Source organism: Eretmochelys imbricata, chromosome 3 (assembly GCF_965152235.1).
Source record: "Eretmochelys imbricata isolate rEreImb1 chromosome 3, rEreImb1.hap1, whole genome shotgun sequence".
Lineage (NCBI taxonomy): Eukaryota > Metazoa > Chordata > Testudines > Cheloniidae > Eretmochelys > Eretmochelys imbricata.
In genome coordinates, this window is record NC_135574.1 from 119,229,210 (window position 1) to 119,256,837 (window position 27,628).

General features: G+C 38.2%; 1 protein-coding gene across 6 annotated transcripts in view; it reads left to right on the top strand.

The window, feature by feature from the left end:
* Positions 1-27,628, top strand: part of ZDHHC14 (zDHHC palmitoyltransferase 14) — a 150,731-nt gene that overhangs the window by 50,242 nt on the left and 72,861 nt on the right. For 3 of the 6 annotated variants that reach the window (XM_077813259.1, XM_077813261.1, XM_077813263.1), the window contains exon 2: positions 24,306-24,478. In XM_077813259.1, the coding sequence (XP_077669385.1) occupies positions 24,306-24,478 (173 nt within the window). Of the gene's footprint in view, positions 1-21,022; positions 21,110-24,305; positions 24,479-27,628 lie in introns of those variants that run through there. The other 3 variants (XM_077813260.1, XM_077813262.1, XM_077813264.1) reach the window with 2 other exon arrangements.

A 27,628-nucleotide genomic window follows, 5' to 3' on the forward strand; every position in this document is an offset into this window, starting at 1 on the left:
AGACAGTCAACCCTCTCTAGTCTGTGTTAACTCCTTGTAGCTCAGCCAGTCCTTACCAGCGACAAGACCCCTTCCTCAGCCTTTCTATGGTTAGGAAAGAATCCCTTGCAATCTGTAGAGAGGATTATTACACAAACAGTACTCTGACCTCTAACCTGTTACTATAACACAATATTTGAAAAGTGTAAAGAGGATGATCCAGGTAATTATAGTTCTGTCAGTCTGACACTGTTTATGGGCAAAATAATGGAGCAGTTGATATGGGACTCCATTAATAAAGAATCGAAGGAAGATAATATAATGCCAATCAACATGGGTTGATGGAAAACAGGTCTGGTCAAACTACCTTAATATCTTTTTTGTTGTTGTTATTGAGATAACAAGCTTGATTGATAAACTACCTACATGGGGAACAAATACTTGATAGTGGGCTCTTCATTCTATCAGACAGAGGTGTAAAAAGATCCAGTGGTTGGAAGTTGAAGCTAGACAAACTCAGACTGGGAAAAAAGGTATAAATTTTTAACAGTGAAGGTAATTAACTATTAGAACAGTTTACCAAAGATCATGGTGTGTTTGCCATCTGCTGACCATTTGAAAATCAGCTTTTGATGTATTTTTAAAAGATAGGCTCTATTTCAAATGGAATTATTTTGGGGGATTTGTGTGGCCTGTGTTATACAGAAGTTCAGACTAGATCATAGTGATCCCTTCTGACCTTGGAATCTATTTTTTTTAAAATCTTTCTGAAGGGATCCTCCCAGTATGCCTTTCTGGAATTTACTCACATGAAGCTATGAAATAAACTATTTCATATATACAGTGGAAGGACTTGAGTCAAAACTAAAGTTCGCTGTTCATCAAAGCAGTCAAAAAGCGGAATTAAATATTGTGTGTTATAGAAACAGTTTAGAAGTCAGAGGTTTGTGCAATAACCCTCTTCAAAGACTGCAAGGGATTCTTTCCTAACCATAGGAAGGCTGAGGAAGTGGGCATGTTGGCACAACTTCGGAGCCACTAGGGAGAGTTGGCTGAGATACAAGGCATAAGTGCAGACTAGAGAAGGTTGACTATCTCTAGGTTTGGAAAATGATGTAGTAGTAGTTAACCAAATGGTCAGGTACAAAATGTAAGTGACCACTAATGCAGGTTGCACAGGACAGTACACTAGCCATTACTTTTTAAGGAATATTTTTCTATATTTTTTTCCTGTTAAAACAAATTCCCATACCAGTCATATTCTGATAGCTATTTTCCTACCAACTGGTGGAGACGTTCTTTCTCTCATTCCCCCCCCCCCATAAAGATGGATGTGTTTCTCTATTGCTTGGCGCTATATTTGCGTTTTATTTATGTTGTGCTTTCTCCAGTAAGGGTGGTACTTCTCATCCTTCTATCTACAGTTTTGCTCTAGGTAGTAAGTCCAGCTTTATCAGTTTTGTGTTTTTATAGACTTCAGGCTTTAGTCTTGCTCTGCAGTACCTGATGGGTACCTAGGGAGTTCTTGTCAAGTCAGCAAGTGAAGTGCCTGATTTTCTAAGATAAACGACAGTGTAGGCAGACTGGTAGAGAAAAGAACTGAGCCCTTAAGTTTTTATCTGAATTTTACTTATAAAAACAGTATCAAGTTACATCTTAAAGTATTTATTTTACTTGCCATTGTTCATGGGTCACTCTTACACTCTCCTGAGAACAACTTTCTTTTTTGCCTCTGTTTAAACACTGACCGTCTTTATTTCTGTTTTTATAGAGCTTCAGTTACGATAGCTTTTCTGTTCATTTCCTCCTTTGTGTGCCAACATTGGGGATGACAGCACAGGTTAGAGAGTGGTGTTCATTAGCAAACTTGCTTCAGAGCCAGTAGAGGGAGCACAATTTTTCAGTTACAGGTGCCATGTAATAGTGACCACTGTCGTGTGTTTCTGTAATATTCCAGCTAGGTTATAGACATTTTGAGAGGTCACGTTGTGGGATTAAACTACTGGAGTGGTTGTAGTAGTGGGTGGTTGGTTGGTATTTGGAGGGAAGATGAACTTGTAAAATCTTTGATTTTTTTTTAACCCTGAATAGATTTTTGTGCATGTTCTTGCTGAACAGTTGTTTACATTATGAGGTTGTGGATTAAAAACTCTGGACCCAATATAAATGTTTCAATATTATTATAGGGATTCTCATCATGGACCAGAACCCTATTGCACTAGGTGCTGCATAAATATAATGGCTGCCAAGTGACAGTATAATTTAAAAGGTTTCAGAGTAACAGCCGTGTTAGTCTGTATTCACAGAAAGAAAAGGAGTACTTGTGGCACCTTAGAGACTAACCAATTTATTTGAGCATAAGCTTTCGTGAGCTACAGCTCACTTCATCGGATGCATACTGTGGAAACTGCAGAAGACATTATATACACAGAGACCATGAAACAATACCTCCTCCCATCCCACTCTCCTGCTGGTAATAGCTTATCTAAAGTGATCACTCTCCTTACAATGTGTATGATAATCAAGTTGGGCCATTTCCAGCACAAATCCAGGTTTTCTCACCCTCGTTAGTCTAAGGGGCCTGATTCCAACAGTTGCTGAGAACCCACATCTCAGGTTTTAGACACTAACAAAAGGCCTGATGTCTATGCATGCCAGCAACCTTTCATGCACGCACAGGAAGTTGAATGGGGAGGTCAGACAAACAGTTGAAGGATTGGAGAAAGGAATGCAACAATACCCTGACAACTTTGTACTGTAATGATTGCCATCTACCTTGTTATTTCTGTGGGGTTTTTTGTTTTCTAAATACATAAACTTGCCAGCTGCCCCTTCTACAACCCTGGCCACTGTTAATTTTTTTCCCCCACAGATTCTTCAATATTAAACAAGTTGATAGTAAACTGTTTAGCTCATGGGGGTGGGGTGGAACTTTATTCACAACACACAATAAAATGCAATGTTTAGGCAATTTTTGGACTTCAGGGATAAAGGATTAAGAGCTACTTAATATACAAAATGTGAAATGTTGAATCTGTATCAAGATTGTAGAATACAGTTGGGGGCCATGCCATGCCTTCTGTGTGTACATTTTGATGTCTTCGATTTTTTTTTTTTTTTTTTTGGGTCCTGCCAGCCAAATCTTGTTAGAACCTTCTGTCTGGTGGTTACAAAATAGCATCGACCATCAAGATAGCATGGAAGTGACTGTCACAAAACAAAGTCTAACATGCGGAAAATGGAAACAATCACAGCAACAGAATGACAATAATTTAGTTCACTACCTTAAAGATAACTTCATCAGAACACCAAGTGTAACTTCTCACTATTCACTTTATCAAAAAAGAAGTTCAAGTACATATTTGGTACTGCTTTTGGATTTTGATTAGCAAACTATTTGGAATTAAATTCTGAATCAATTGGTGGGCTTTCAGTGCCAGTGAACCCTTCAATGTTTTGATCTTCTAAGTGCTAGTCAGAAACTGTCATACAGCATTATGTAATGGATACACAAAATGAATCTTTGTTGTAATATGTCAGAGGGCAACAGAATTACTCTTGTAGGGAATGGTGTACACAATCTTTAAGTTCACAATGTCAAGTGTGGTAGTCCAAAAATTCGACGTGCAGCTGTTTTGTTTGTTGGGGTTCTTTCATGATTTAATCCATCCATTCTTACCCTCTGCTCTGTTTTATCAGAGAAGGCAGAGTACTGAAAAAAATACATCTGAATTTCAGAGTAAAGTTTTTACATATTTCAAATCCTTTCCCTCTAGGTAAGGGTTAAGGCATAGTAGTGTAGTGCAATGGGAAGCTGTGCTGCTGCTACATATACTGAACCCCATTTTGTGGCTATAGTCCTTTATTCTCCCGGACTGGGTTAATGTATCCATTTTCATACATCACCCTCTCATACACTTCCCTCCCCTCTCCCTGTGACTCAAAAAATGCGTGCATATAAATGTGTATGTGTAAACCGTGGAATACATGGTGTAGTTTGGTAAAAGTTTAGGATGGCCTTTTTACTTTTGCCATGAGTGATGAAGCCACAAGTGCATTTTATGCAGATCCACCTGGACCAGTATTAATAAAACCATAATGCCACACTACCATGTGACAAGTACAGAATATATATTACATAAAAATTATTTTGAGATGTTTTAGAGAGTTAAATGTTTTATTTAGGTAACTTATGGTTTTCCACCTGCAGAGCCCAGGTACATAATTACCATGAGGTCAACTGTATATGCCTCAGAAGGAGAGAAATGTGAATTACTTCCAAAGATGAACAATTGTTTTATCTCTCAAATTTTGGCTAAATTTTTTTTATCTTGAAACCTTCTAATGTTAGGAGCAGGAGCTGGCTCCTGCTGAGATGCTTGGGCCTTCGCCTTGCCAGTGGGATAAACCTCACACTTCTAACCCTGCAAGGCTCTAGGATATCAGACTCTCAAGTAGTGACATTTTTATGTATAGAAAAGCCGTTAATAGTGGAGAGCTGAATCTTGACGGTCTTGGGCTTCACGTTGGGATACATTTCAAGTAAAAATGCTACGTTTGTAATCTTTGTATGGTGTAGCTTGTGTCTGTGAAGATAGTACATTGTTTCCCAAACCTGAAGGAGGCAGACTTTTCAAGAAAAGGGTGTGTGGCAGGACAGAGTTGGCCAACCAGAGCACAAGCAGAAGAGAAAAGTGGAGATTGCAGGAAGTTTCATAGTTCGGAAAATTTCTCCCCTGTTCAGATGTGTTCCTGTTGCTCTGGAGAATGCAGCAAGTGGGTCCTTGGAAAAAGCCTGCTTTCCATTTCCAGGGAGTAGATGCTACAGGCAGGTAAGAACAGGGGAAAAAGAATGTACCAAAAAATGGCAGCAGTTGTGCTGGGGTATCACATAAGGGAATGTGATTGGGTAGGATACACATCCTCTAATCCATTTTAAGGGATGCTCCATCGCATGAAGTTTGGGAGTCTCTGGCAATAGGATATGATATGATTTACGTTCTGTAATGCTATCCTTTTCTTCTTTTGGTACAAATCTGTCAGATAGTGATCTTTCTAGTTGTGGTTGGTATGTTCTTGTGGTCCAGGTTTACGTTGGCTTCCACGGTGGTGGTAGCAGCGTGTGGGAGTATGTGTACATGAGACTTCCCTTTATAGTTTTGTGCATATGTTATCGGTTTCCTGTTTTAAGAAACTTCTGAATTTCAGGCAAGAATTTAAGTGTATTTATGGGTCTGAGAGCATATTAGGAGAGTTATTTCCCCATCTTATATTAAGAGGACACCAGAACCTGAGTGATATTGAAAAGTCACATACCAAGAATCTCTTGCTGTAATTCCAGAGAAAATATTCCGGGAACAGTGCAGTAACAGAGTTTTGCTTTGGTTTCCATGACAGGATTGCCTGAGGGGTAGAAGAGATCACATTATACCTCTTGCAAAATCAGCTGGCAAATGTCCATATAAATAGTGACAGGAAAAGTGTCTTCTTTAGTGCGATTTTTTTTAATGGAACTATACATACAGTAACAGATTACATAATTCAAAATGTTTTTTTAAAAGTGTTTAAAGTTACAATAAAGATAAATAGGATAACGGCTTTACTTGCTTTGTTTCACCTTCTTGTGACACTTTCTAGCTGACAAAACTAGAGAACTGTTAAATTGAAGAAGTAAATTACACTTTCTAGGAAAGAGAGCTGTAATATTCCATTATTCATCACTACATAAAATATTATTCAGTTTACACCATATTTTGTGTATTATGGTAACTGCTGAACAAAATTATAGTAATAACTCCACTGTGTAAGGGCTGGGAATTATAATGAAATATTAGAAGCCAAAATTGTATATGAAACAGCTTTTAAAGTATTTTACTGAACTCGGTTTTTAATGTAAATTCCTTTCTTGCTGAAACAATGTTTGTGTAAAGAGTTGGTTGAATAAGCATTTCTTATTTGCTTTTTCTTGTTTGTTCCTTCCTTCCCTTCAAGTCCTGTATGTAAAATATCAGGCAAAATATTTAACTGATCTGCACAGATCACTTAAACTGACCACTCTTATGTAAATCTCTGGGAAGTAACTTAAATTACATCAGTTTGCAGAACATGCTGTTCATGAGCGAATATTAAACAGTGTTATAGATGCCATATTGTTTTCTTCTTTTTTGATATTCTAAACTTTTAACCATTAATAAGGAGACTTTCCATTCAAGATTTAACTTTTTTCTTCCAATATAAAGAAATACTGAATTTCTGTAATAGATATATCTCAGAATAGTTTTGTCCACAAGACCATGCTTGCGAGTATGACCTCTATTTGAATAGGGCAATTTAGAAAGTATATAGTGCAAACAATTATTACTGGAATAAGCAAGTGTCTGTTAGTAGGGGCAATTGTCATTTCAGTCAGCAGCCTTTTTAAAGATGATCATTCCTGTTCATGCTGTATTATCAGAATATTAGACATCTTGATAAAGCCAATAACTGAAATGTCACTTCCTTCTGCTAACACAACTTGAAAAATATTTGCTTATTTGGATTTAAATGTGCATACAGAGAACTCCTATCCTGAGCTTTCAGTGGCCTTGTGTTAATTAAAAAATACAGCTAAAAATTATTGCAAAACTAAAATAGGAGCACTTTCTTCCTTTCTTTCCCTCTTAGTCTGGATACATTCATACCACTTTTCAGTCAGCAAAAATATTAAAATTCAAATGTACTGTTAAAATCTCTCCAGCCATTTTGGCCCTCCCCAAACCTGAAGGAAGTGAATTTTGCAGCATGCCCATAAGTCAACACACTTGGGCAATTATAGACCAACGTGGGGAGTGAATTTCGAAGTCAAGAGAACCTCATGGAGAACGTGCTGCCAGGAACTAGAGGTTGAAGAAGGTGAGATGGGGAAAGACTTAAACAAAAAACCCAACTCAACTTTTGATAAACGTTTTTTATATGAGCCAAGTTAGGCTTAGACATGATCTGGCCCTCCTATGGCAAGGAATTCCTTTTCTGGGGGGTAGAGGGGATCCTTCTGAGGATGCTCTGCTCTCTAGCCTGGAATTTAAAAGCACTCCTAATACTTAGGAAGCAGTGTAATACCTTTGGAATTGTTAGCTGGTGGTGATGTAGCTTGGGGGGAACCTAGGCAACAACACAACTCCCCGAGGTTAGATTCCATTTTGTGTTTAAGTTAATTTGTCATCTTCAGGCTCTATGCCAACCAAGAGAGTCCTGAGCTATCTAGGTCCCACACTAATAAGAACTTTGTAAATTAGGATCAAGACACTGAAACTAGTCCTGAAATAAACAAGAAGCCAGTGGAGTTCATTTTTGCACTGTTGTCAACTCTTCTAGGGTTGTGCATCTTGCAGTATTTGGTGTTTGCTTAAAAACCTCCGCTCCTGGAGTCTTGTGGCTGACAGCCGAACCTAAGCTGCCATTTAAAAGAAAAAGGTGCTAGTGCTACTTTGGTTTTTAAAAACCGAAACATAAATTCACCTAAAATACACCACTCACCACCATAGTTACACCTGTAAAGCTTTTAAATGTAGACAAGGCTCAAAACCTAGAAGACGACTAAAGACCCCCCTTTTTTTTTTTTAATTTCACGTTTAAGCCGGTCTCATGATTATTTTAATAGTTAGGGCTGGCAGTACTGTAACATGATTCATTCATGTCAGCCTTAGTTATTAATGAGGCAGCCTGCAACATACTTCACCAGAGGCACCTTTTACTTGTGGTGATTATGCTAGGCCCTACGTAGAGAAGTTGCAGTAGTCTGTCTAGGAGGCAATTAAAACATGGCTTGAGTGCGGCTGGTATTCAGCTTCGGCATAACTTTCTCAACACCTGTGGAGCCTAACCATATGAAGTTGCAGCAAACGCTTTCTAAGTCTCTGGGGAAAGGGGAGCATGTGACTGAGTTGTCACTGTTTTTACTCTGCTCCTTTTAGGAGGAAGGGAGTAAAGCCCCATTTTATTCTTCTTTGCTCCGCTCGATACATCGCAGTTGGGAAAGAGTAAACAGCCCTTAGTGCTTAATTTTTAACAATAAAAAGTTACTAGTGTACAATGTGGATGAGATCCTTCAGTTCTTTTTTTATTTGAAGCAGCTGCAGGAAGTGATTTAGATTCAAAGCTTCTCTTCAAAAGACAAGTTTAATATGTTTATTGCTTCTCATGTGTGTATTAGTATACCCAGGACAGATTGAGTGCAAAATATCACTTATTTCAGTGGGGCTTCACGCACATAACTTTATATTGTAATGGGCCCTGTTAGTGATGTTTTCCCAGGATTTTTGAGTAAAGGTTGTTTTGAAAGTTTTAGGTAATAGACTTTTGATGTGCAAAATTCCAGAAAACAAAATGTCATGGAAATTAGTGACCTAGAAATAATTGGGAGTAGGGTTACTGAGCCCCTCTTGTAGAACTCTTCACTCTGTAGTAATCCCTCTGGTTCACCAATCATTCATTCCACAGGGCGCTTTGTTAGAAGATGATCCTCTTGTGAGCCTCTCCCTTACCACCAAGAGGGCCTGTTGCAGGGCCTGATTCTGCACTTGTATCCTGTGAAGTTACTTATGTGTCTGTAGCGTGGGTACAAAACACTACCAAATCAGAAGGAAGACTTTCTGCACAAGACTGTGCACTTACTTTGCTTAGGTGTAAAACTTCATAAGGTGCAAGCAATGGAGAATTCGACTTGGAAATTCTTATTTATAAAAATAAAAACTCATCAGGGGATAGAGCTAGGGGTATTCAGTATTTCCCCAAATTGTGGGATTTTTTGTCTTCTCAGTTTTATTGTGTTTATAACTACTTAGGATTACCTAGGTAGTGCTGTTGTGTGTCTACAGTTAGAACTTCATCTTAACCTTCTGTGTGAACTATTTGAAACAGTACAAATTGGGTCTGTGTGTGTGTGTGAGAGACAGAAATTTGTTAATCAGCTAATAGTGTGAGAACAGCTTTATTTGTACAATATGGAAAGAAAAAGAATAAAAGTATTTATAATTTCAAAATGCGCAGAAATTAGTCCGTAAACAGGACTTGAACTTGAAAAGCCTTTATGATTGTCTTGCTGTTTGTGAGGGAGTAATTTTGAAAGCCTTTTGTTTGTCAAAGATATGCCATATCTGTTTGGATTTTTTAAAGAAGCTGATGATTTGGTAGGACCGAGGTTCCTGATATAAAATTAATGAAAAATTTCCCATTTATCTTCTAAAATAGGTGATTTTATATATTGATGTTTTAAAAATTCTCCTTTGATTTAAAAATATTATAAAATGTGCTTGCTAGTTTTGGAGCTGTAATAACAGCAGCTATTTTTCAGAGAGATTTGCATTATTTACCATATCTATCCACTACTTTCAGCATTGTCATTTGATCGTTAGAGTTAATTCATGTAGCAATAGAAGAGAGGAGAGTCATACCATGCTGTTACTTGATTGTTGCACATCTTTGCAGTGAACCTCAGAGAATGTGCATGATCATAGTTGAATTATTATGGAGGAGTTTGGGGTTATCTTGCTGTTATGTTCAACATTGCTGCCTAACATTCTTTTAAATTCCTAGGTCCAAATCCATCTCTTCTGTAACTCCAGTGGATTTTCATAACAGCTGAATTTAGCCATTCTTATTATGGGGTTTGTTGTATGCTGGGTGGTCTGATAAGGAGAGGCCCTGCAGCCTCTCTTGCTTTTTGGTAATTGCTGTTTGTCTCAGTCTCTGCCAAGTTTTCACACATTCTTGAAAGCTAGTCATCAAGCTATTTAAATAGATTTGAACCTTGCTCCTCAAAATGATGTTTAGTTAATGACCTACACTACTGGATTTAAGAAATCTGCTTCCTTAAATTTTTGCATTTAAGGAATAATTTTTTCCTTCTAATGTATACGGTCCAAGGGTTCATTTAGCAGTCCCCTATGTTCCTTTGTGTAATGACTTTTAAAAGGTATTGAATAGTGGTAGGACATTCTTGTACAGAATAGTATATGTCCGTTCCCAGATAAAAATTATATTAAACTGGGGTTAAGGTTGAGTATTTCCCAAAATCAAACTTTACAAACTCTGAAAATTCAGAGTTAAGGTTAAACTTAAAAGAAATCCTAACATGTTAGGGAATGGTATGCATTGTTAAGGCATCACAAAAATCTCAATTGTGCCCTGTAGTGTGACCATGCAATAATGCTACAATTATAATTTTAGCACAGTAAAAGTTACACTATAGTTAGGATTAACACCAGCTTTCTATCTAGAGCTCAACAGTTCTAAGCACTCTAAAGTCCATATGGTTGATCAGATTGCCTTGAAATTTGTGGTGTGTCATGGGGGCACAATGGATGGTCAGTGCTCCAGATTTAGAGCTGTTTGATGCAGGGGTTCCCGAGGTACATCCTGCAGGGAGAAGGGCGGGAGGAACTCTTCCTAAAGTTGACACATTCTAGCAGCTATTTTTCCCCTCACAGATAAAGATTAGGCCTGTCAAGCGATTTAAAAAAAAATGAATAGTGATTAATCGCATAATTAAAAAATAAATCGTTATTAATCGCACTGTTAAACAATAATAGAATACCATTTATTTAAATATTTCTACATTTTCAAATATATTGATTTCAGTTACAACACAGAATACAATGTGTACAATGCTCACTTTATATTTTTGGTTACAAGTATTTGCACAGTAAAAAAACCAAAAGAAATAGTATTTTTCAGTTCACCTAATTCAAGTATTAGTGAAATCTCTGTCATGGAAGTTGAACTTACAAATGTAGAATTATGTACAAAAAAAACCTTCATTCAAAAATAAAACAATGTAAAATTTTAGAGCCGGCAAGTCCACTTAGTCCTACTTCTTGTTCAGCCAATCAGTCAGACAAACAAGTTTGTTTACATTTGCAGGAAATAATGCAACAGGCGTTCTCATGACACTGTTGTAGCTGGCGTTGCAAGATATGTATGTGCCAGATGCTCTAAAGATTCATATGTCCCTTCATGCTTCAACTTCAACCACCATTCAAGGGGACATGCATCCAAGCTGATGACTGGTTCTCCTCGATAATAATCCAAAGCAGTGTGAACCGACACATGTTCATTTTCATTATGAGTCAACAGTGTAACACTGTTGCAAAAAAGCAAACATCATTCTGGGATGTATTAGCAGGAGTATTGTAAACAAAAAAGGAGATTAGGCCTCAATTGGAGTATTGTGTCCAGTTCTGGGCACCACATTTCAGGAAAGATGTGGACAAATTGGAGAAAGTCCAGAGAAGAGCAACAAAAATGATTAAAGGTCTAAAAAACATGATCTATGAGGGAAGATTGAAAAAATTGGGTTTGTTTAGTCTGGAGAGGAGAAGACTGAGAGGGGACATAACAGTTTTCAAGTACAAAAAAGGTTGTTTGTTACAAGGAGGAGGGAGAAAAATTGTTTTTCTTAACCTCTGAGGATAGGACAAGAAGCAATGGGCTTAAATTGCAGTAAGGGCGGTTTAGGTTGGACATTAGGAAAAAACTTCCTAACTGTCAGAGTGGTTAAGCACTGGAATGAATTGCTTAGGGAGGTTGTGGAATCTCCATCATTGGGGATTTTTAAGAGCAGGTTGGACAAACACCTGTCAGGGATGGCGTAGATAATACGCAGTCCTGCCATGAGTGCAGGGAACTGGACTAGATGACCTATGGGGTCCCTTCCAGTTCTATGATTATTTGAGTCAGATGCCACCAGAAGAAGGTTGATTTTCTTTTTTGGTGGTTTGGGTTCTGTAGTTTCAGCATCGGAGTCTTGCTCTTTTAAGGCTTCTAAAAGCATGCTCCACACCTCGTCCCTCTCAGATTTTAGAAGGCACTTGGGATTCTTAAACCTTGGGTCGAGTGCTGTAGCTATCTTTAGAAATCTCACATTGGTACCTTCTTTGTGTTTCATGAAATCTGCAGTGAAAGTGTTCTTAAAATGAACAGCATGTGGTGGGTCATCATCCAAGACTGCTATAACATGAAATATATGGCAGAATGTGGGTAAAACAGAGCAGGGAACACACAATTCTTCCCCAAGGAGTTCAGTCACAAATTTAATTAATGCATTTTTTTTTTTAACGAGCATCATCAGTATGGAAGCATGTCCTCTGGAATGGTGGCCGAAGCATGAAAGGGCATACGAATGTTTAGCATATCTGGCACGTAAATCCTTGCAATGCTAGCTACAAAAGTGCCATGCAAATGCTTGTTCTCACTTTTAAGTGACATAAATAAGAAGAGGGCAGAATTATCTTCTATAAATATAAACAAACTTGTTTGTCTTAGCAATTGGCTGAATAAGAAGTAGGACTGAGTGAACTTTGTTTTTGAGTGCAGTTATGTAACAAAAAAATCTACATTTGTAAGTTGCACTTTCACGGCAAAGAGATTGCACTACAGTACTTTAATGAGGTGAATTGAAAAATACTGTTTCTTTTGTTTATCATTTTTACAGTGCAAATATTTGTAATAAAAAGTAATATGCATTTTGATTTCAGTTACAACACAGAATACAATATATATGAAAATGTAAAAAACATCCAAAATATTTAATAAATTACAATTGGTATTCTATTTAAAGTACAATTAAAACTGCGATTAATCGCGATTAATTTTTTTGAGTTAATCGTGTGAGTTAACTGCAATTAATCGACAGCCCCAATAAAGATCAAATCAGGGTACCAAATCTTGAGTTACCCCCCAACAGAGTGCATGGTACCCACCAGCCCTTTGGGGGAATCAAATGAATTTATTAAAAAAGAGTTTGCTTCTCCAATTAGGCATATGCCAAACAGCTTAAGGCTTACATACCTATTCTCACACCTAATAGATTACACTGAGCATGCACAAATGGAGGAGGTAAAAGGATTTGTTATCCTTCTAACATCCACTGACAATGAATGGTGGGATTGTTCGCATGTCTTGGAGCTACTGTTTCAGGCTGCTGTATTCATCTCCACTGAGTGTTGTTTTTCAGCCGAGAACATCTCGCTGAATTGAGTGGGCCACTTTACATCACTCTGAGCCTGCTATGCTGATGAGGAATATGTAGTCCCCCTCCTCTCCATTTTCCCTTATGTTTTTTTTACAGTATTACAATGAAGCGGTGTCTGTCCTCTAGGTAAGGTTGAGAAGTCCTTCCTGTTAAAAGGATGACTCTTCTTAGTGCTCTAGTATTTGTGCGCTTACACAAATTGTCTTGAAATTTGCTGTACCTCATGGATGTATAGGGTAGGATTAATGATCCAAATGTGGGCTCATTTGAGCAAGGGGTTCCTGAGATAGTCTCCAGGGAGGAAAAAATTCATTACATTCACAGATTCTAGCAGCTTTGGTGTTTTGAAACCTACCCTGGGCAGAAATCTGAGAATGAACTGTGAACATTTAGGAAAAACCTGTCTCTGTCAGAAGTTTTGTGTTTTGTTTTGTTTTGTGTTTTGTTTTGTCTTTTTACTTTCTCTCCATTGTGGAGAAATGTAATCTGAGTACAGCAGAATATTCAGAAGGCTCTGCAACTATTTATATTTTGAAAATAAATAAATGAATAAATAAACTGCACAAGCAAATGCTCGCTGGGAGACTAGGGTTTATTTAGAAATGCAAGAGTAGGTAGTAACGGGAAAAGGGGCTTGGGTCTGCAGCGAGGCATAGCGGTATTATGGGGAGGTAAAAGGCGGAGTGGGAGGGGAGAAGATGGGTGGTAGCAGAGGAAGTTGGGAATTTGAGGGGGAGGGGTTCTCAGCCCTGAATTCTCCCTTTCTGTATGTGTGCTGGCATCTGGGGGAGCCCTGTCCTTTTGCAGGATTCTGAACCCCTCTCCCTTTCTGCTGTGTGCGCACTGGGGTTTAGGGGACCCTGCTCCTCCTGGAGTGTCTGAGCCCCTCTCATGAGAGCTGGGATCTGGAGAGAGGGAACTGAAAGTAACACAGATTTGAACTTCTGAAATCCAGAAAATGAATAGTTAAGGTACACATCACTCCTGGAAGGGGTGGGGAGGCTGGCCCGAGTGTGTAGAGGAGAGGCTGATTGGGTGTCTAGCTGATCTTCTACACTACAAACTTTGGTTAACACAAGTTACGTTGGTTTACAGCTGCCAGAGTTAGTATATCACTCATGTGCGTGCATATGTGGCTGTTTGTGCTGGTGGTGTGTATACTCACCAGGAGTGCATGTCAATGTAAGTGAGATGCACCAGGGGTAGGTATTCCGGTGTGCTATGTGCCACTGCATGGCACAATGCCTTTTGGGAAACTTTCACAATGTATTTTGGGATAGAAGTGAGTCATGTAGGGATGACTAGGGGCAAGTGGTCAAGTTCCCATCATAGAACTTTCTCCATCTCTTGATATGAAACAAATCCCCAACTTTTTTTCCTGCTTTTTAAAATACCACAAATCTGTGTGGAACTTTTCACTGTGCTGACAGAAACATGGCGCCTACAGAGCTCTGCAAATAAAGGACTCTCAATCCTCTGGCATTTGAAGACCATAAGGAAGAACCATAACATGGGGGACATGAAGATATCGTCAAGGAGAGTTTGTTGAGGATCATAATGAAAACTAATGCAAGGTTGTTGGTGCTGTTCAATGAGCAGCTGTAGACAGTGGAGCCCTGCTTCTGGCCTGAGAAATGAGCATTGACTGGTTTGATTGCATTGTAGTGCAGGGTTGGGACAATAAGCAATGGCTTGCTAAACTTTCGGATGCGACAGGCCACGTTCCTGGGTCTGTGTGTTGAACTTTGCACCAGAACAGGGACACCAGAATAAGAGCTGCATTGATAGTGGAGAATTGAGTGGCAGTCATAGTGGAAACGTGCAATGCTGAATTGGTGCTGTTCAGTGGGAAATCATTTTGTAGTTGGAAAATCCACAGTAGGGGCTGTTGCCTTACAGATTTGTAAGGCCATTAATAATCTCCTGCTATGCAGAACTGTGACTCTCGGCAATGTGAAGGATGAAGTGGATAGGTCTGCAGCAGTGGGGTTTCTGAACTGCGGTGGAGCAGTAGACGGCACACACATCCCTATTTTGGCACTGGGCTACCTTGCCACAGAGTACACGAGTAGAAAACTGCTACTTTTCTATGTTATGCAAGCATTAGTGGATCACCCACGTCACTTCACAGACATCAGTATGGGCTGCTCAGGGAAGGTGCATGACATTTGCATCTTTAAGAACACAGGACTGTTCAGAAAGCTGCAATTGGGGACATTGTTTCCTGACCAGCTGATTACCGTTGGCGATATTGAAATACCAACAGTGATTCTGCGGGCCCCAGCCTACTCCTTGCTCTTCTGATTTATAAAGCTGTATGCTGGCCATCTTGACACACCAAGGAAAGATTCAACTATTGACTCAGCAGCTGCAGAATGACAATTGAATGTGCTTTCATTGCTTGAAGGGACTCTGGTGGTGTTTACTTACTAGATTGGATCTCAGTGAGAAAAATATCCCGTGTCCTGCATGGTATTTGTGAGCATGAGGTGAGGTGGAGTAGCTGTCTATGGACCTTCAAGAGCCATTACAAGAGGTCAATGTGATGCTGTACAGTTGACAGAGGCCTTGAAAGAGCACTCTAATGCCAGCCACATTAATGTGCTGTGCTCAACTATGCTTTGACCATGAACTTTTGGGGGCTGTTGGAAATTTTGTAGTGCTAGTTGTACACATACAAATATTGCATTGTGCCTGTGATCCTGACAGACCAAATGCCAGCTTTTGCCAAGTCTGCAGGCATTAGCTAAGAACTGACAAACTTATCGCTGGAGACCAGACTAATTCAGCTCTGTTAGTTTTGCTCAGAATAGGTATTAGTCTTCTAAGAAGGTATTTAGCGTTAAGACTCTGAAATGCTTGTAATTTCAGATATAATGTCTAGTCCATGCTATAAGAAAATATGTAAATTTTGCTTTATAACTTTGAAAACATTTGCTCTGAGCTTGTGAACCCAGGCAGGGAATCGTCCCCCCAATTCATCCAGGAGGACTGTCAATATTTAAGTGAGTCATTAAAAGACAAAAACTGTGTTAATTGTCCCTTCTACCCATGGAAAAGTACGTGGAGAAGGCCTCATCCCATCGCTTTGAGTGCTGGGTAATGGAAAATCTTTACATCAACTATTTTATCTCTTTGCTGCTTGAACTCTCTTAGAGCCAGAGAAACAACAGAAGCCAGAGATCCCCAGGGGTTACCTCCTGGGTTCACCCTGAAAGACGCTTTGAATTGACAGATCACTACAACTCTTGTCACTTCTAGGATCTAGATAGTAACTCATTTGTGTGTATGTTTGCTTGCTTTATCCTGTAAATAACTTATTCCTTTTTCCTAATTAATAAACCTTTAGATAGTTTATTACAGGATTGGCTACATGTGTTGTCTATGGTGTAAGATCTGGGGTGGTCTCTTGGGACTGGAAGCAATCTGAATATGGTGTGATTTTTGGTGTAAGTGAAATTTTTTTGTATTGGTGTACTTTACTTTGCCAGTCGGCTTCTCCTGTAAACGCTCCTGTGCTTCTCTTTATGCATGCGGGGGGAGGGGGGAGATTCCCTGACAAAATCTCAACTACTGCTAATGTATACTCTTTCAAATCCCTCCTTAAGACTCCCCCTATGCCATGATGCCTACAAAATATAGCTTGCTGATAGCTAGACAGAAGACAACCTCTGCCTGTTCCTCTTCCCCTTCTTCCCTTTTCTTAGTTCTAGCCTCCCTATTTCTAACCCCAATTACAAACCAAAAAAACCCTGCAGTACATGTAATAAAGTTGTGCCAGTACTTTCCCATATTAACTTGCTTGTATGTTATGTCCACATCCAATCTTGTTTCTGTGTTTGTACAGAACCCTGCACCAATTGGGTCCCACGTCTGATTGGGGGCTTGGTATGCTACCATAATATAAATATATATATTTTTTTCAAATAAAATTAGTGAAAATAACTGTCTTGTTCACTTACCATATTAGGCCCTGATCCTGCAAGTCGGCTCTGGTAGTGCAGACCTTTTGTCCATTGTTGTCAAGCTCCACTGAAATCAAGTGGATTTGGTTGCAGAATCATGGTCTAACTTTGGATGTTCTTTCTTTGCATCTCAGTTTTTCCCCTTTTTTTTTTTTTGTAAATCAGATTCACCATCAATTAAAATAAATGCTTGGTGGAGAACATAGCTGAATGAAAATTCATGCTGTGAAAAACATTTATTTGAAGAGGAAATAATATGTCAAAGCAGTAACTGATATGGACTCTGTCTGCCAATCTAGCCCTGGGAAACAACAGGCTTTAGAGAATGGAGGGGGGGGGTAGGTGTGTGACAAAAGTGGGAGCAAGGTCTACACATATGTGGGGGAGGGGGAAATAAGAGATGCTGGAGTTAAGAAGTTTGAGAACCACTGGATTAAGCAACAGATCTCGTTCAGACAGTGAAGCAGTGACAGCTAGAAGTAGAACACAGGAGTGTCTCTCCTTCTCTTACCATTACACGACACTTTGCCCCTATAGTTGTTGCAGATACATCTGTTGCAGATATTTAACATGTATCTATGGAACTAAAGATAAGTCTGATGGTAATGTAGATCAAAGAGAACAATTCATAATTTTTATCACTGTTTAAATTCCTCCCTATTTATTAAACTATTACTGTCTTTTGTAAAATATATCTTTTTTTCCTCTCGTAACAGAAATTTAAGAATGAAAAGCGAGTAAGAAAGTATTCTACTTCAGATGCACCACGTATGTAGGTCACAGTATTTTTTTTATGGGTTTTAAAAAAAAAGATTTGATGTGAGGCTACACCTCTGATTTCTGTGTCATACATCTTACATAAAATCCAGATTCTTCAGTTGTGGGGTTTTTTTTTAAATTCCCCACCCTCCAATTAGCAGATGGAGATCAAGATCGGATTCCTCCAGTCCCTCAGAGGTACGAAAGCCTTTCTTTGTTGTTTGGTCTTTAGGAAGTGGCTGTATTTGTCTATTGTGTTTTATAGCTGCACAGCTAAGGCTGCAGAGTCAATGTTGGATTTGTCATTTGCTGCATCTCCCTACCAGACCATAACAACAACTGTCAGTGAGGTCTGTTCAGAAATGCCTTGATCTTTCTGGTGAAGGTTTGCAATCTGCTTCTTTCTTCATCCCTTTTCTAGTAAAGAGCTCAAAGGCTGTAGGGTTCTTGCTGTGCTTTCTTCACTGCTCTTCTTACATGTCCTTACTTTTCTCCAAAACTCAGCACCCTTGTCCAAGCATGGTTATGCAATTAAAAGTGTTATTGGGTGTTAAGAGGAGACATTTTATCGTTCCTTAGGCATACTTAGTTCAGGGGACAGTGCTTGATAATTCTCTGTCCAACACCAGTATGTTCTATTTTTATCCAGCAATGACAGACCAGTCCTCCCACACTCATGTTAACCTTCAAACACAGCTTCTAAAAATGATGTGAGAAAAGCAGACTATTTTATAGAAAAATATAGCTGTAAAATTTCACTCTGCCCTTACTCTTTGGATTCTTTTGTTTGAGGAAATACAGATTCAAGCTATGGTGCAATCTCTGAAACTGAAGACCGCTAATGTAACTGTAAGAGTGTTGAGAGGAGTCTATCAATGATACTTCCAAGTATGGTCCATTAATCTTTCTTCTCTGTCACCAAGCTGCCAATTAGTGACAGTTGTTTTGTGATTTCTGGAGATCGGCTGAGGCCTCCAGCTCGCTTCCCATAGGCCATCGAATAGGTGTTATAGGGAAATGAATTTAATTTTTTTTTAATGCTTCCTATACTAGTGCTGTAGGATGGAGATTTGTCTTTCATTGGGTTCCCATGCTGTCAGTGTCATGACATAGATGACTTTCTTTATTTTATTTTTTTTTAGGAAGAACTGCCACTGCCATTCTGTTGGGAATATTTTGTTTTAAAAGCTCAAAATTTGCTTTCAGGGAATATTCTCCAATATTTACTTTAAAAATATGTGCCTGTGAACACAAACTTATACTTGCAAAGAAACACATTTGCCAGAATTGGAGCTGGGTGAAATTTTTTGGCCGAAACTTTCACCAAAAATGCGGATTTGGGTTGTCTGAAACATTTAGTGAATTCATGTTGATTTAGTCGAATTGTTTTGGTCAAAAAAAATTTTTTGGAAATGTTGAAATGAGCCATTTCGACATTTTCAAACTAAACATAGTAATTTTTCGGGCTACATTGATAAGGGGACTTAAGCATCATTCACAAAATGGTAATGGTGATTGTGCCCATAATCCAATTGCCCAGTGGTTAGGGCACTCACCTGGGGTCAAGTCAAGAGTGGAGGATTCAAACCTTGGTCTCCCTTTCATGTCCCAGGTGAATGCCCTAATCACTGGGCTGTTGAGTGTGGGAGCGGGGAGTGCATACTGCCAACATCTCCTTTCTTTCCTGTTTTGTGATCAAGCCCCTCATTTGCAAATTCCCTTTGCTTTTATTTAAAAATTGGTTAAAATGCCCAAAATTGTGAATTCTAGGTTGAATTAAACGAGTTTGACCCAAAATGAGACTTTTCTGACTTTTTAATTCACTGAACATTCCAAAAAATCTTGGTTTCAGGTTGACTGGAAACCAATTTTTTCACAACTACCAAAAATATAAAAAATCACTTACTAGTACAGCTCTAGCCAAAATGTCGTCTGAGGAAAGTGAACACACCATGGAATGCAAGTGAAGCTAAAGCAAAGTGGATTCAAAAATTTGAACGACTGTGGAAATGTTTGGTAATATTTGACCAGTTCTAAAAACAACTAAACTGTTTTTAATATATGTTGAGCTTTGCATAGCAGAACAAATGCATTTAAAGGGTCATTATCAGTTTTGAATTTTTAAAAATTGATTAATTTCAAATATATAATTTTTTTACGAAACCTCATTGAAATTGTATGTCCTAGAATGGCTTTTAAAAATTCCCTTATTTTAAAAAAAAAAAAAAAAAAAAAAGCACAAAGTTTTTGTTTGTGTGGGGATTTTTTTCCTGATCCTTTTGCTGTTTAAAACTGTCACCTGGGCAGGCTGCAAATAATCATACTAGACAAACGTAGGTCTTTTATTTTCTTCCTCTCTGTGCATGTGTCTGCCTGCTTTTTCTTCAGTGTCAGCTTTGCCACTTCTGTTAGCGGAGAACAACACCCTCTTACAAAACCGAGGCAGAGTATGCATAAGAGCTCTTCCTCTAAAGCAGTGTGCGATCTGTGATTATCATCATGCTAGTGTCACAATTACAAGGTAAATGCCTCTGTATTTTTCCCCTCTGTGATCCCACAAAGACACCCACTTAAATGTTTCTGGCTTCCACCTGTCACCTCTCTTGGGTGGAGATCAGTGTCTCACTCCTTTATGACTGGGGGTTTTGAGGCTGCACAGCTCATTGATCCACCCTGTGCAGACTGTCCCCAGCAAGCCAGTCTGCCTAAAAAGTACTGCCTATGCTTGGCTTTTCAAGGGCTATGGACAGTGCATTGCTAGCAGTTACAAGTTACCAGACAGCTCTTTCTAAGCAAACACATTTATTCTGAAGGTGAGAACATTTCAGAGAAAGCATATAAAAATAATAAAAGAACCTACGTGCATGCTGAAAAGCTTACCAGTCGTCACCCTCACGTGAGGGTATCAGTCCTTCAAACCCACGATTGTGTTTTCCTTGTGGTTACAAGTTGATATCAGTTTTTAGTCTTCAGGAATCAGAACAAAATCCTTAAGTAAGTTTAAGCTTGGGCTGTTTTTCTGGTCTCTGGAGAATCCAGTTTGAACCAGAATATGTGAGCTTTCCTAGGAGTTGGTCCTCTGTGGAGGTGTTATAACCTGAATAATTTGCCTTAATAATCCCTTACTATTTTCACTTCCTGGAGCTGCTGTGTTAACCCTGTGGAGTGCACACAATCCCTGGCCTGCAGTGATGTATAAACCATTCTTGCCCTTAATATGATATGGGTCTCCCAGACATATTGGAGGAAGTTGCCCTATCTGGCACAGCTACAAAATTAGACAGAAAGTGAAACTGACTCCACCAAGTTCTGTCAAGTGCAGGCAGTAAACACAGTGGGGAAAAACATGAAAATTCATTTACAGTAATTTTGAGGAATTACTTGGGCTTCGTGGAAGGTATGCTGTAGTCAGACATGTTATTGGGCTTAGTATGCGGGTAAATGGGTAAAATTCTATGACTTGTCTTATACAGGAGATCATGTTAATTGAGCTAATAGGGATCAAATTCTCAGGTGGAAATGATTTTTTAAATTGATGGTGTTCCTTTCATAGAACATCAGAGCAGTTGGTTTCATGTTGTTACTAAGTAGCATTTTTGTAGTGCTTTGAATCTTCAGAATGTCTTACAAGTATTAACAAATTAATTTCTCTCAAGTAAAAAAAAAAAAAAAAATTCTACTTTTGCAAGATGTACTTTCACGATAAAGAGATTGCATTACAGTACTTGTATGAGGTGAATTGAAAAATACTATTTCTTTTAACTTTTTTTACAGTGCAAATATTTGTAATAAAAAATAAAATGAGCACTGTATACTTTGTATTCTATGTTGTAATTGAAATCAGTATATTTGAAAATGTAGAAAAGCATCAAATATTTAAAATAAATTTAAATTGGTATTCTGTTGTTTAACCAATATTGTATTAATTAAAATTGTGATTAATTATGCCTGTTTTTAATCACATGATTAATTGCGATTATTTTTTTTAATAGTTCGACAGACCTAGTTTTAAGTTTAGACAAGCCCTTTCTCTTGTAAGGAGTGAAACAATATCTTCAAATTTTGATGGGTCTGATTTTCTTCGGAGTTCGATTGTGTTTCAGCTAGATATTTATGAAGAGATTTTAATATTTTTGTTAATTTTCTCATTTGTCGTACAGTGTATTGCCTCCTTGGTCTTTTAATCTTTTGATGTGGAAAGTTGGATTTTTTTCATCAATATCATGGAATGCTAATGTTAGCACATAGCAATGATTACATAGTTTATGGTTATGGTGACCATTAAAAATGGATGCTTACAGTGTCCTTCCTACAGTGAATGGTGATTCTAGATGAAGAATGTATCTAAACATTGTCAGCAGTGCTGCTTTGGCATTTGCCCTAAATTTTTATAGCTTATTACAGTTTCACAGGTATATCTCAAGTTACCTTCCAGCACTTATGTGATCCACAGACTTATAGTTCCCATTTCTTTGGCGTCTAATATGAATAATGCAACCAAAAATAATGTATGTGCTTTATTTAATATTGATTATTATTGTATTAGTAAGATCTTATGTTCCCAATAATTCACTTCAAAATGTATCCTTAGAGCTGACTTGCACTGTTGCTTCAGAGTCCAATGCAGTGGGTTGATTTTTAATAGTTCTGCACATACAAGACATACATTGACCACTATAATAGTTTCAGATTTGTATAAAAGATTCTTGTAGGTTTTTGGTTTTGACTGGCTTTTCTGATATATTAAACAAGTTAAGAATTGATTTCTTAAACTTTGTGAAGTACATCTGCAGTTATTTAAATTGTATTAGATCTTTTAGGACTATTCTTTCAACCAAGTCCATTTTTTTGTCTGTACTTTAACTTTCCTTCCCCAACATGCTACTATAACAGCAGTGTCCAATTCTTGTGTTTCAAGGGGCCATATTCCATTGTTAATAGAATTATGTGCCATGGGCTAGAGTAAAAATGTAGGACTATATATTGTTGTCCATCCACAGCTGAACTCTCACCAGTGTCAATAGGAGCTTTTCACAGGGTAAAATATGGTCTTTATACAGTAACTGAACTTTTAATTATTATTTCTACTGTTTCCCCATTCCCTCTGCTAAAATGATCAGCCATGGAAATATTTAATGTTGTCATTGTTTAGCCTGGCAGTTAGTATCCCAGTGAGGTTAATTGGGGGCTGGGGGTTGGTTGCAGCACATGTAGGCATATCCAAGTTAACTTTGATCAAGCTAGCTGGAAAGCCCATGACACTGTGGCTGCTCTGCTATTTTTAGCAAGCTAGCTCAATCAGAGCTAGTTCTGGTATGCTTACACTGCATTTCCCGATTGCATTGCAGACCTACCCTTAGTCATTGTTTCCGATCATCTGTAGACTAGGGAAGGCAATGTTGGTTAGACTTGGTTCAGATCTGGAAGGTTATATTGTCAACCAGGACCTGGGCTAGAAATATACTTTTCAGTTTGTTGTTGGTTTAAACTAAAGCTTAGATTGTGAATATAAATACATCAAATGGGCTGGGATTTTGACTTTCCCTGTTCTATAACAGAGACTTCTTGGATTATATAAATCCATGGATATACCAGAATGATCCAGCAATACCTAGTGTTATTCTGAGATTAGCCAGAGTTTTATACTGTACAGTATCTAAGTACAACTGATAATGGTTTCTCTCTTTTCACTTACAGCCATGATTGTGAGTTAAATTAGGTTCCAGTGCTTCCATCTATGATGATTTTTCTGAGTGGAATAATTTAAAAAAAAAATTCTGTGTGCTTTATAGCCTTGCAGCCCAGTAATCATTTTTTAAATCTGGTAACAATAAACACTCTACTGTTCTGAAAAAGGGCTGTCATTGCCGTGGACCACCTTGGTTGTTCATTTCCATATGTGTTGCACTATTATTGCACTCCTTTTATTTTTAAAGCAAATAAACAAGCTTACAGAATAAATTACAAAGAATGGAATGAGAGAGAAACAAAAGTTTGAGGCACCACATTCTATTTTCATAACACTGATACCTCCCCAGGGGGATAAAGGAAGCATGTGCCATTTATATACGTCCTTGTGCATTTCCTCTAACAGTGGAGTTTAATTCATGTTATAGAATTCATTGAATTTCTTACCATGTGTTACCTCCTCACTTTTAAAAAATTTCCCATTGTTTTACATGTAAAATTTTCTCAGTTTTGTCCTCGCAGCTGATTGTCATCAAACTGTAAAACAAAGTTTATGCTAAGATACAGTATAAGAACTAATAATAGTCTGCAACAAAACCTGTGTTTTTCTTATACTAGAGGGAATATTACTTAACAATGTGGTGGTTGTTATGCTTTTTGAATCTTTATTATATTAAACTAGTACTAGGTAATAGTGATAGGTGTGGCTTTTTAAAGCCATCTTTCAGCTTTATTAAAAGTATGGGTAGCATTCCACTGCAAAGCAATATAGACTTAATAGAATATAAATTCTTAACCTGGATAGATCTTTAATGGCAAGTGACTTAATAGTTTCTGAGAACATGTATTGCACTATTTGACATTAGTAGTATAACAATTATTTCTTTTTCCTCTCTCCCTTGTAGTTGTCCATATTTGTCAGAGAAGATTACACCTGCTATTCCTGCAATAGGTGGGATTCTGTTCTTTTTCGTGATGGGGACCTTGCTGCGTACTAGTTTCAGTGATCCTGGAGTCCTCCCACGTGCAACACCAGATGAAGCAGCAGACCTGGAAAGACAAATAGGTAACACAGAAGGTCTGTCATTGTCCCTTCGCTTTTCTTCCAAGTGTGTATGTACTGTGCGGAGGCAGAATGCTGCTCAGCTTGTGGAGGACAAACCCCCATCTCAGCAGTAATCACTCTGAAATAATATTTTAACTCCCACAAATAGTATTGACTCTCCTAGAAAAGGATCTGAGGAATTCTTCAGTCAGAAGTTGCTGACCACAGTGGTGGGCATGAAGAATGATAGCTTACTGCTGTGATTTGTTACTGGCCTTTTCTGTATATATGATGGAAGGTTCCCTAGTGCATAAAAAAATACTTACTGGTGTATACTTCTAAAAGTGTTTATGGGAAGAAAAGTGACACAGGCATGCAATACTTCTTAAACTCTTAAATTCTGCACCTTCTTAGGCAACATACCTTATGTTGGGTCACATCTAATTATGACATTGATATGTTTGTTTATATTGTCTGCCGAAGGACCCCAACTAGGAACAGGGACTGATTTGTAGAGCCCCGCAAATCTGCAGATAGTCGTTTTATATTCATGGACCATGTTTGTGGATCGCAGTTTGGATGCGGATACAAATTTTGTATCCGCACAGGGCTGTACTGATTTGTGTTAGGCAGCATACAAGCACATAGAAAGACAGTCCATGGAAGGTTGCACATCTATGACAACAGTTAAACTTTTATTATTTTTTATTCATGCAGAGCCAACACAACTATGGAAGAGTGAGCTAGATTCTGATATGGCTCCTACATCAAGACAATTATTTACTAAGTCCTAATTGCAGAGTTTTTATAATTGCAAATGTCATAACCAAAAGATATGCTACGTGGCTGTCAAAGCCCTTGCAGAGTTGCTGAATCAAAAATCTTTTTACTAAAGCAAAAACAGAACAACAAAAAAACAACCTCCCAATACTGTTAATTTGAAACAGAATTCCTTGGGAAACATACATGAAACCCCACAATGCAACTTCAATAGTCAGTTTTCAGCGAAAGCTACACTCTTGTAAGAACAGAAAAGACACAAACAATTACAATTAAGTATGTTAAGCTGCAGTAAAACTGTGAGGCTGTGAATATAGGAGTCTTCTATCTGATACAAATTATGACCTCTTCCTCTGTTCCTATTTTGATGCCATAGTTGACTTTTCTTTCTCCAATGACAGTTATGAAAGTACAAAAATAAATTATGAAACCTACAAGTTTTCCCACATGGTGGATTTTGTGGGTCAGAAAATGATATTTTTATCACCTTTTACATACATTACTTTAGAATGCCTTTTCAAAGGCTTTGGCAGAGATTTAAGATCACCAGTTCATTTTTAATATCATATAGAACCATAGAATAGCCCTTTAAATTGTAATGGTTGCCTCTTTTGCAGCATTTGAATCTTGAGGTTGCAGTATGATGAAATCCTAACACAAGTTTTGATTGAAGGGCTCAGTTTCAGAACAGTTGCAGTTGGAAGAAAACTGTGTTTTATAGAAGGAGACACAAGTTTGTCATTGGCTTGTGTTTATTCTACAGATAAAATTGTATTTCTGTATTACTATAGAAATATAGTAATCAATTTACTGGTCACTGTTGTGTTATTGGTAAACTCCTGTCCCCCTTCAGCAGATATAGAGGGTCCGCAGCAGAACTAGTATGGTTTCACTGTGCGGCATTGGGGGATGGGATGCAGGGGGGCTGTGTGGTGCTCTGCCTTCCCTACATGCCAGAGAGCTGTACTCCACAGGGGATTTCTGTGTACCTCGCCACACAGTGGCATCAGAGTATTAACATCAGATCAGTGGGTTTGTAACTTGCTGGATCCACAAGCCCTTCTTCCTCCAGCATTGTACTCCCCATTTGGGACGGGTGCAGGGGCAGTGTGGGATGCATGGTCATACAGCAGCTCTGGTTGTGGGGAGAATTATTTCCCTTAGGCATTCTTGGAACTCTGAAGTATATAGCTGTATTACATTTTCTAGTTCTGGCTGAGCAGTGTAATAACACCATGTTGTGTTGATATACCAGAATTCAGGTCTCAGCTCCTCATGATGCTTTTATGCTGTATTCCTCCCTTTCACTGCTGCTCTGAGCATCAGTGAGCATTCACTGATGTGGCAGAAGGGGAGTTCTATCCAGCCAACCTTGGCTGACAGGAGCATTGCTGCAAGCTAGAACCAAAGTGGGCGGAGAGTAAATAGGAGAAAAGGCAGGAAAATGCCAGGTGACCCAAGCATGTCACTCCCAAAATATTTTTTATTAACTTTCTGTTGGCTGTGGCATTTTGGGTAACCTAAAAGAAGAAAGGCCTAGCGTAGAATGTAAGCACAGGCTGAAGAGAAGCAAAATCTATATGAATTAGAGGCAGGCTGAATCCTCACTTCAGTCAGAATGTCTTAAGAAATTAATATGAAACTTATTCATGCTGAGAAATTAGTGTAACTGAAGAGAATAGTGCATTATATAAACAAGGACTGGGAGTTATAAATGAAGGAGTTTCTAATTTTCATAAAATACAAAGATCTAGAAAACAGATGCCAGAGTTTAAATTTATGTTGTTGGGGAAAATACCAGAAGACTTTTGAGCAGGCTGTTTAAGAGTTTGTTTTTCAGTTTTTTGCCAGTGATATAACTGAAGACATTTTTTCAAAATCAAAAACTGAGTACATAATGTGCTGAAATTTAAGACAGTTGCTGGGACAGTTGTTTTGTTTTTTAATAGTAGAAAAATAAAGTCTGAGATGTGTTTATGAAAAGCTCAGGAAAAAGCTATGACGCTTTCTTTAAAACAAAATTATTTGGAGTGGACTGTGGAAACTTACGAGAGGATGGAATTCAGACAGGTAAATTGATTACTATACAGTATAGCTGAAAAATAAGGGACTGCCCCTTTTATATTGGAATTGGAAAAGGTTCAGAAAAGGGCAACAAAAATTATTTGGGGTATAGAATGGCTGCCATATGAGGAGATTAATATGACTGGGACTTTTCAGCTTGGAAAAGAGATGACTAAGGGGAGATATGAGATCTACAAAATCATGACTGGTGTGGAGAAAGTAAAAAAGGAAGTGTTTACTGCTTTTCATAACACAAGAACTAGGGGTCACCAAATGAAATTAATAGGCAGCAGGTTTAAAACAAACAAAAGGAAGTATTTCTTCATACAACACACAGTC